This window comes from Seriola lalandi, unplaced genomic scaffold (assembly GCF_002814215.2).
Source record: "Seriola lalandi dorsalis isolate HSWRI2012SDOR001 ecotype SW California unplaced genomic scaffold, Sedor1 jcf7180002054606, whole genome shotgun sequence".
Taxonomy (NCBI): domain Eukaryota; kingdom Metazoa; phylum Chordata; class Actinopteri; order Carangiformes; family Carangidae; genus Seriola; species Seriola lalandi.
The window spans coordinates 2,500,762-2,509,791 of NW_019525159.1; the positions used below are offsets into that span (position 1 = coordinate 2,500,762).

A 9,030-nucleotide genomic window follows, 5' to 3' on the forward strand; every position below is an offset into this window, starting at 1 on the left:
AAGGAAGTGACATGGACATCAGAGGTCAGAGCTTTGCTGGTTTTCTGTTGTTTGGTTTGGGCGTCAGCTGATAACCGTCTTCTGAGTCTTTTAAGTCATTTGCAGGATTATCTACCACAACTTGGTAAATCCATTCATAGGGCATATAACAACCTAAAATACTAAGTTTTATATTTAAAGTTTCTCTCCTATCTCCTTTCTCTCCCTGTTTTTCTTTGTTACTCAAAGTTTGACTTGTAATCAACACTATATTTCAGTGGGAAATATTGTAGGCTGCTTCTTACTTGACAACCTGACAACATTTCTGGTAAATATTTATCAGGTAAAGAATTGGTAATGGATGCAAATTTGAATTTAAGACTATAATCTATTGGGTAGTTTGTTCTTAACACCACTTGCTGGGTTAGTTTTAATGTAAACACACAGCATGTTAATATTAAAATGAATCAGACATTAATGCATCAGACATTTAAAAGTACAACTCACTCTTGAATTTAAGGGATTATGTGCAAATCACAGGATTTGAACCTGCATTCTCATATAATTTATATGTCTTTTATTGAGGGTTTAGCACCGGTCAGTTCAGCACAAATGCAGATTTTTCATCAATAACTCCAAATCCTTAGTTACAAATTTGCCTTAATATGAATATATGAATCCAGCTGTTACTGTGAAATTGGTCTGGGTGAGATATATGTTACCACATGAAACCATGCAAAACCACATTTACAGTAATTCACATCAGACAAAACTCAGATATAAAACAAAAGCTGCAACTTCTCATTTTATGATTACTATTTGACGTGATGTTGCTACTTAAGAAAACAGGATTTTGCAAAATGATATATCATATCATATCATATCATCAATATGAGTCTACTGAAAGACAATAGACAGTAATATTGAATTATTACCCATAGTATGAAAGAAACTGTACAAACTAACTAAGAAACTGCAGAAGAGTATAATTAAATTTTCCATGGTGGATAGGTGTGATAGATACTCTGTTTCATCATATGAGTATGTGCAGGGATCAGAGTTGCAGCCACACCTCAGAGACAGCTCTGTTTTGCAACAGTAAACAACACCCAGTGTCTGGAAAAGCACTTAATTCCAGAGAGAATAACCTCAAGGAAGACCAAATGTAGACTACATTATGAAAGATGGTCTGCTATTATAAACAGGTGCCTGGCTATTCACTGAAAATGTCTGGAGGTGTCGGTGTGTCAGGTGTGGCATTCCAACAATGTTTTTATTTCTAAAAGAACACTGGGGGCAACTAAAAAATACAAAAATAATCTATTGATAGTGTTAAATTAGTAGAACTGTTTACAGTGTGATAATGTCACATGAAACTAGCAGTAGAGATATCCCATTGAAAGTTTGTATTGTCTTTGCATCCTTTTCTCTCCCAAAACAGACTTCTTGTTTTTAAGTTTGAGAGGAAACAAGAACGACACATCTCCCACTCTTCCCAGCTCCACGTCTATGGGTAACTGGATAGGAGTGACTGACAGAAGAGTGGCAGGCCTTAGGTGGGTTTCCACACATTTCACTTTGAAATGGAAACAGCAGAGGCACAGGGAAACCATTGTTATACCAGCATAAAAGGCTGTTTTGTGAAGTGTAAAACTAGTAAACACAAGACATATAGGATACAGGTGTTCAGATCATGTATCAAACAAGAGTTTTCTGTGTTTGGAAGAAAGATCTGAACATGTGAATCCTTGTACTCTCCTTCCTTACAGGTTTGCAGGAAAATACTAAACAAATAGAAAACAGGGAGAAAAAAGCTATTTCTGTCTTCATGTCTGACATAATGCTTAACATTTTAACAGGTAAAGTATAGACATCTTATTGCAGCTGGACAGCTTTTCGACAGACAATATACAGTATACAGTAGCAACAATTACCTGACATTTCTTTTTGATTTGCATCATCATGTGATGATGTTTTAATTGATCTTATATACAGGTTTTGGTTCATTCTTATTTCATTATTACAAGGTTAAAATATCCCTCACCTGAGTCCCTAATTTGCTGTGGAGAAAGAAACACGAGTTTTACTTACCTTTAAGAAAATCTGAGGTGTGTTCAGGCTTAAGAAAATAAACGTGTTCTTGTACTTGTGTACTTGTGTTTTTAATGTCATGAAAAGATGAAGAAAAAAAGTAAGTTAGCTTTCTTTTCTAGTTAAAATTCTTAATTATCTTTTTAAACACACCTTTTAAATTTCCAGTTTTCCAGTTTTCTAAAGCAGCCCGTGACTCAAGTTTCCATTGCTTCTTTCTGTAATACAGCTCCTGATCTCCAGAGGGTGCTCTGCACCTTACTAACTGAACCATGAAGTCATCTTCATCACGGAACAGATGTGCAGGGATTTAAACTCAAGATGCAGGTGACCACATGACAGAAATCAGGCGCTGAAGCTTATTTAGATTGATGAATGCACTTATTAAGCTGCTATAAGATTAACCTTCTTTAATGCCCCTATATTCCAAACTTCAATCTCTGCATTTCTTTCTCATTTCCAGCTCATCCACTGCTGCTAATTGGGATGCAAAATGGCACATTGTGTTTTTCCTTCTGTTTTTACACGTGTTCAATTTTTTTCAATATTTAATTTTAAACTGAGAAATCATACTAAGTAGCCAATTGAATACCATCATCAGTTATATAAAAAGGTCAGAAAAAAGCCATATCTAAATAATTTATATATGCATGCACTCAACTTTGAAACCTTTGTTGCCGGTTATTACTTGATACACACCTCTAAGCACATAGCTGAGCAATAAACATTCGTGTATAATTGAATAATTTTGCAGTAGCATCGATGCAGGGCAGTAATACTGATGTAAATACGCTGCATATTCAATGTCCTGCATCAGGCCTAATTTCGCAGTAAACGTCATAAACCATGACGTCAAACACATCTGTAATAAATCGGTTAGAGGTTTGAATAAAGGCAGATAATCCCACCCAGCTATCAAACATTTCGCGGGAAAATGGCTGGAAGTCACGAGAGTGTGTTGACGTAGTAACTGAAACAGGCGGTTCTTGGAGATACTCGTTTTCTATTGGACAGCGTGTTCGGACGCCTGGCGTTAAAAAACTTAACGTCGAATTTGATTGGACGGTGTGGTTAGCGGCTCGTCCCGCCCCGCCCCCAGCAGCTCGCTCGGCTTTCCTGCGCCAGCGGCGGTGTGTCACCGAGGCTGGGCTGCTGCCGGAGAGACCCGGAGTCAGCGAACACTCAACCAGTTAACCCAAACTGGCAGCGCAGCTGGGGCTGAGGGGCTGCCCCGGCGAGTTTTAAACCTGAGTAACGTTTAGGTTGGAACCTACGCCTCTCTCTGTCACCACCGCCCGTCCTCCTGATGTCTGACTTCAAGCTCGGGATCGTACGGCTCGGCCGTGTGGCCGGGAAGGTGAGCTGGATCCCAGGACTGCCATGTGCGGCCGGGGGAGGGCCCGCGGGGACCACAAAAGGCGCTGGAAAAAACATATTTAGCGATGATGAGTCGCTGCTAGTCTACCGCGCAAATTGTTACCAAGCCTTTGCCGATGCAAGAGTGGTTCGGCTGTACCGATTTTAGCCGCATTTGAGCGGATTAGGAAAGCCGGCCGTGCCGAGCCAGACTGGTTTTCTGTACCTCCGCCGCCGCACAGTCTCGCTAGGAAGCTAACGCTAACTAGCATATAGCAGGATACGTTAGCTGTTGGCTACATTAATCGGTGAAATAATGTCACAAAGGTAAACTAGTGGGTGCTTTTTTGTCACTACCCGTATCGGGTAGTGTGGAAATGGAGAATACTGTTGTTTTGTTGTCGGCGTTGGGTCATGTCACGTTAACGGTCGGTGGTTCAGTTAGCAGTGCCACGCTAGCTCTGTTATTTGGATTACACGGTGAAGAGTCTGCTAATGAGGAAGCCATTGCCATGCTCCATCAACTGATTCTTTTGTGCAACGTGACAAAGCACCGGCAAGACAGCACACTACTCAACAGCTGTGACCCAAAACTTAAAACGTGTTTTTTGTTTTGGATAAAGTTACATAATTATCACAATGTTAAACTGTGGCTGAATGTTGGTCAAGAAATGCTCTGGGTTGCTGGTGTCACAAGACCCTCACACTCGGGGGATGAACGGTGCAGACCGTTTTGTTTGCCCACCTGCTGAGTGACAGGGCTCCTGGGCTCCAGTGAGCAGTCACACAACTACTTTACATGATGTCACTCCGGTGGTTTAGATCAACACAATAGTCTGGCAGTCGAGACAACGTGTCACATTGCATGTTTCGACCTTTTTGGTATGTGAGCAACACCACCCGTGAGTTGTACCATGCTCAGTGAAGCGTGGGGCTGTGTTGGTATCTTGTCACGTGTATTTGTAAATCCCACCTACTAACTGAGGGGGCAGGTAGCTCTAACAAGGTTAAAACTATTGTCTCCTTTTAATGAAGGTGTTGTATAGAGTCTAAATATGGTTAATGTAAAGAAAATGAGGTGAAACATTCAGTTGTGTTGGTTGAGAATAGGTTGTCAAGATAATTTTCCTCTTGATGATATTAAAAGTTTTGATGGTTAAAAGAGATTTTCCTTCTATTTATGTCTATGTTGCAGCTGTCATGTGCAGGGAAAACTCCCCAATAGGAGTTTGAACATACTCTCAGCTGCTGGCCTCTGTTAACATGCCACATTTAATAAGTAGCATTAAACCAGCAAAATTTTGCATGAATATGTGCTAAAGCTGCATTGCGATGTAATTTTGCAGGGGGAGGTGGTTGGTAAAATGTTTAACCTGGTCATTGGTACCTGAACTCAATGTTGTGGGTAGCCATTGCTAAACAACAGATGGTGGTTCTGCAATAGACAAGCATTCTTCCCTGGAAAAACTGATGTTTTCCTACTCCTTGGCTTGTCAAATTATTCACTTTGAAATAAGCACTAATTTAATTTGGAAATTATTTTATTTATTTAAAATTTAATTATTTGAATAGAGCTTCAAACTACTCAGACAGCTATTTGTGAATGCTTGGAGAGGGCAGACTAGCACGTAGCTGACATTTTGTTATTTGATGAGTTTATAGGGTCTTCCTCTCACATTGGCTTTTTTCCCCCCCTTTGGGCTCTATGTAAAGGTTTCCAAAATGTTGGTTTTAACAAGCTGACAGTTTGCTAAAGAAGGCCATGAAAAGATTGCTTATCCTGAAAGAGTTGTGGTTGTTACAGATCTAAGTGTTAACCTAAAAATAAAGTATTTTCTCTCAACTTTCTAATTTCAGACAAAATACACACTGATTGATGAGCAGGACATACCGCTTGTGGAAAACTATGCCTTTGAGGTAAACAATGAGGTTTCAACTGCAAATGATTATCACAAGATTTGCCTTTGCCCCTTTTCTGATAGTGCCAATATTAAACCATGACATTATTCAATTTCTAGGCACGCATGGAGGTAGATGCGGATGGCAATGGAGCTAAGATCTTTGCCTACGCTTTCGACATTGGCAAAGGCCGCTGGGCAGGAAGGCCATTGCATGAGCTGCTCTGGTAAGTAAATTGTTCATTATATCAGGTGCAGTATAAACATTTTTTTCTGTTGGGGCATCTAGAGTCAAACTCTCTGTGCTGGCAAGCATCGTTATTGTGGAATTGTCCTTGATGGGACCTACTGATCGTAATCAGCCCAGAAGTAAATCGTCTGTATCCAGATGTCTTATTATTGTTTGTACTGTCTGTTAAAACTGCAGAATGAGTGCTTTAGAGGTGAGCCAGAAGCAGTTTGTAAAACAAAGCAGAGATGAACCAGATGCATATCGCTTTGTGCATCTTTTCTTTACCAAACAAGATTTGGAGTCCTTGCTAGTGCAGGCACGTGCGTTATAGCTGACCATACCCTTGTCGTCCAAGATAACTCTCATGAAACTACCAGTAAAACTTTTGGCAACAATTTGGTACCTTTTTAAAAAAAAAAAAAAAAAAAAACTCTGGTGGTGGAGTGGACAAGTGATATGTGTCTTAAAATGTGTCACTTTTTAGTTGCTGATAAGTTGGTGTGATTGTTATCATTGATCTTTCATATGGTGATCACAGTATCAAATTTTTCTCAACCACTAAAGTCTTTCTACACTGTACTGTTTTTAAAAAGTATTGAGTAAGCTGCTGATAATATTTTAATAGGAGAAAGAAAAAGTCCTCCTCACGGTCCTTAGAAGTCATGCACTGTTATTGTCTTAATGAGCTGTGGTTATTTTGTAAGTTGTAGTGGACTGGCTGACTTATGATCTGGATACATGTCTTGTCCCAGGGAGAAGCACAGAGGAGGCATTGCACCCAGTTTTCAAGTCATCCACATCAACTCTGTGACAGTGGACAACCGGCTAGACAACCTGCGACTGGTGCCAGTAGGCTGGAGCCCCAAGCCAGAGGAGATTTCCAGCAAGCAAAGGTCAGGCCACAGCTGTACTAGTGCTACTGTACTAGTGGCTGAATTCTGTAGCACTGTAGGAATGTAGAGCATGGCACAAGCATGAAGTTTCATCTATAAAAGAAGCCCGTCTGATTTATTGAGGTCCCAGCCTGTCCTGTGCAGAAGACATAAATGCATTTGCTCAGAAAAACAAGTGTCAATATTTGCTTTTCTTTCCCCCCATGTCCTTTCTTAAATTAGCTTTACGGTACAGTCACATTGGGTTCTTCTTACATTTAGTGGTTCATTTTCTTGAAAATGAGTAGAAAAATATCAAGTTTTGTAACCTTGGTTAGCTGACACTTAAATCTTAAGAAGTTAAGAACTGGCTTCTTGCCTCTTAAAGAAGCAGTAGAAGTAAATCTAGCAATACTTACACAATATAGAGGAAGAAAGTGCTGTGAGTGGCCTTGGTTAAGAGAAGTGGAAGTTTGGATCACTGTCATCATGTGACTTGTGGAAAAGACCAATGTAATATATTTCACATGGCACATGCACACATTTTTGTTCTGAAACATGTAACATACCTAATATTTCTTTTCATATTCTCTTTCTTGTCCAGAGAGCAGTCTCTGTACTGGCTGGCCATCCAGCAGGTGCCAGCCGACCCTGTGGAGGAGCAGTATCTGGAGCTGAGCCGCACACGCTACTACAACGCTAACGGGGAGCTGGTGGAGGAAGAGGAGTGCTCCTGCACCTACTACGAGTGTCATTATCCTCCTTGTTCACTCATTGAGAGGAGGGTATGTACTGAAACTGGCATTCCTGTGAAACATGCATGATTTTCAATTATTTGAATTTAGACCTCTAGATCCCATCCACATGTTGTTTTGTCCAGTGAAATTTTTGCCAAGGATCACAGTAACAAAGCGTTTGACAGTCTGATCCTCACACCCTATAATGACCTTGTTCCCTGTCTTTCCACAGCTGCGGGAGTTCAACATCTGCGGTCGCTGCCAGGTGGCACGCTACTGTGGCTCCCAGTGCCAGCAGAGGGACTGGCCCGCCCACAAGAAGCAGTGTCGCGAGCGCAAGCGGGTGCTGGCCCTGGAGTCAGAGCCCGAACGATGATCTGCCTTCATCCTCGCCTGGGAGAGGATGAGGGAGAACGGGGAGGGGGGCAGGGCTTGACTTGGGGAGGGGAGCGGGGATGAAGTGCAAAATGGGGAAAATTGCTGACAAGAGACTAACGACAGAGAACAATGTTGGTTGCTTGATTGTTTGGATTCAGGGGGAAAAGAAGATGGAGGAGGGGAAGAAGAATAAAGCAAAAAGACATCTGCCACTTCCCAGAACTGGTAGTTCTCCATAGCTTGCTTTTCATGTGGATGACGGGGAAAGGTATTATTTGTTTTTGTTTTTTTGTTTTTTTCTTTGTTTGTTTGTTTGTTTTTTGTCTTTATTTTCCTCGAGGAGGGAGATCCTCGAGCTCTACCTGCTGCTATGGTTTTGTATGTGAGGGGAAAAAGTTGTCTTGTTGATGAACTGGACAAGCTTCTTTGGACCACAGTCGAACATGGACAGTTGTCGTCATCCACTTTTGTTCCTCCACCCAGCCGCTGGGTGTGGTGACGTCTGTGCAAACGGGGGACCCAGGGGCTACAGTACCCGTCGTTCAGCTGGTACAATGGGACATGGACCTTTTCACTGTATCGCTCCCTTTCTGACCTCTCTGGTGCGCACGGCTGCCGTCTTCATGGTCATCGACACCTTAGCCGCCTCCCTGTCTGTCGTACTCACCATGCAGCCAACCACGACACACATCAGATAGATTTCACTGATTGAATCACACTACCAGTATTGAGTGTGGGAGTGTGTGTGTGTGTGTGTGTGTGAATGTGTGTGAATGTGTATGTATGCTTGTTTATGTATGTGTATGTGCTGCCAATATGTACTGAAGGACATTGAATTGGTCAACATAGGTTACGGGCCGGACTAATGTTTGTCTGTTCTCTTCTTAAAGGGGCCATATTACACAGTTTTAAATTTCATATTTAATCATAGACTGGTGGGTTAAGATATTTTCACTGTTCTATAATAAAGTAGCTGCCAAATAAAGGCTTTAATTTTTTTCTAGAAGTTTTCTTGACCCATGATTTTTTTTTTTTTTTTTAATCAGTTTGATTGGACTTGTTTTGATGTTTAAGATGTGGTACAAAGTTTTTAATTGCCTAAAAACTAGATTTATTACACTTTTCAAAAAATCTGCATTTTGAAAGTTCTCCAGTTAGTATTTAAAAAGCTGGTCCAGGTGTTATTTGGTACTTTGATAGACCTTTTTTATGATCACAAAAAAAAAAAAAAGTTCTCTTGTGATCACAAAATAATTATCTCATGTTCTCGAGACAACGTATCTCTGTCAAAGTTCTCTGATAATCAAATGGAAACAAAATTATCTCTACCAAAGTCTGCTCTTCTTCTGTGGTTTGGCACTTCTTTATCACCTAGTATGAATCCCTCCAGTCAGTCTTACTTTGCTGGTTTTTAACACACACCTGTCTTTTCAACGGTATTTTTACATCTGCAGGGTTATGGTATGTGTGTTGGGGTTGGGGTGGGT

At 40.9% G+C, this 9,030-nt stretch overlaps 1 protein-coding gene across 1 annotated transcript; it reads left to right on the top strand.

Moving 5' to 3' along the window:
- The first annotated feature begins 3,182 nt into the window (after positions 1-3,182).
- zmynd19 (zinc finger, MYND-type containing 19) lies at positions 3,183-8,549 on the top strand. The gene is made up of 6 exons (XM_023419464.2): positions 3,183-3,427; positions 5,284-5,343; positions 5,445-5,551; positions 6,309-6,449; positions 7,033-7,213; positions 7,398-8,549. The coding sequence occupies exons 1-6, from the start codon at positions 3,377-3,379 to the stop codon at positions 7,539-7,541; spliced, it is 684 nt and encodes a 227-aa protein (XP_023275232.1). The 5' UTR covers positions 3,183-3,376; the 3' UTR covers positions 7,542-8,549.
- The last annotated feature ends 481 nt before the right edge of the window (positions 8,550-9,030 follow it).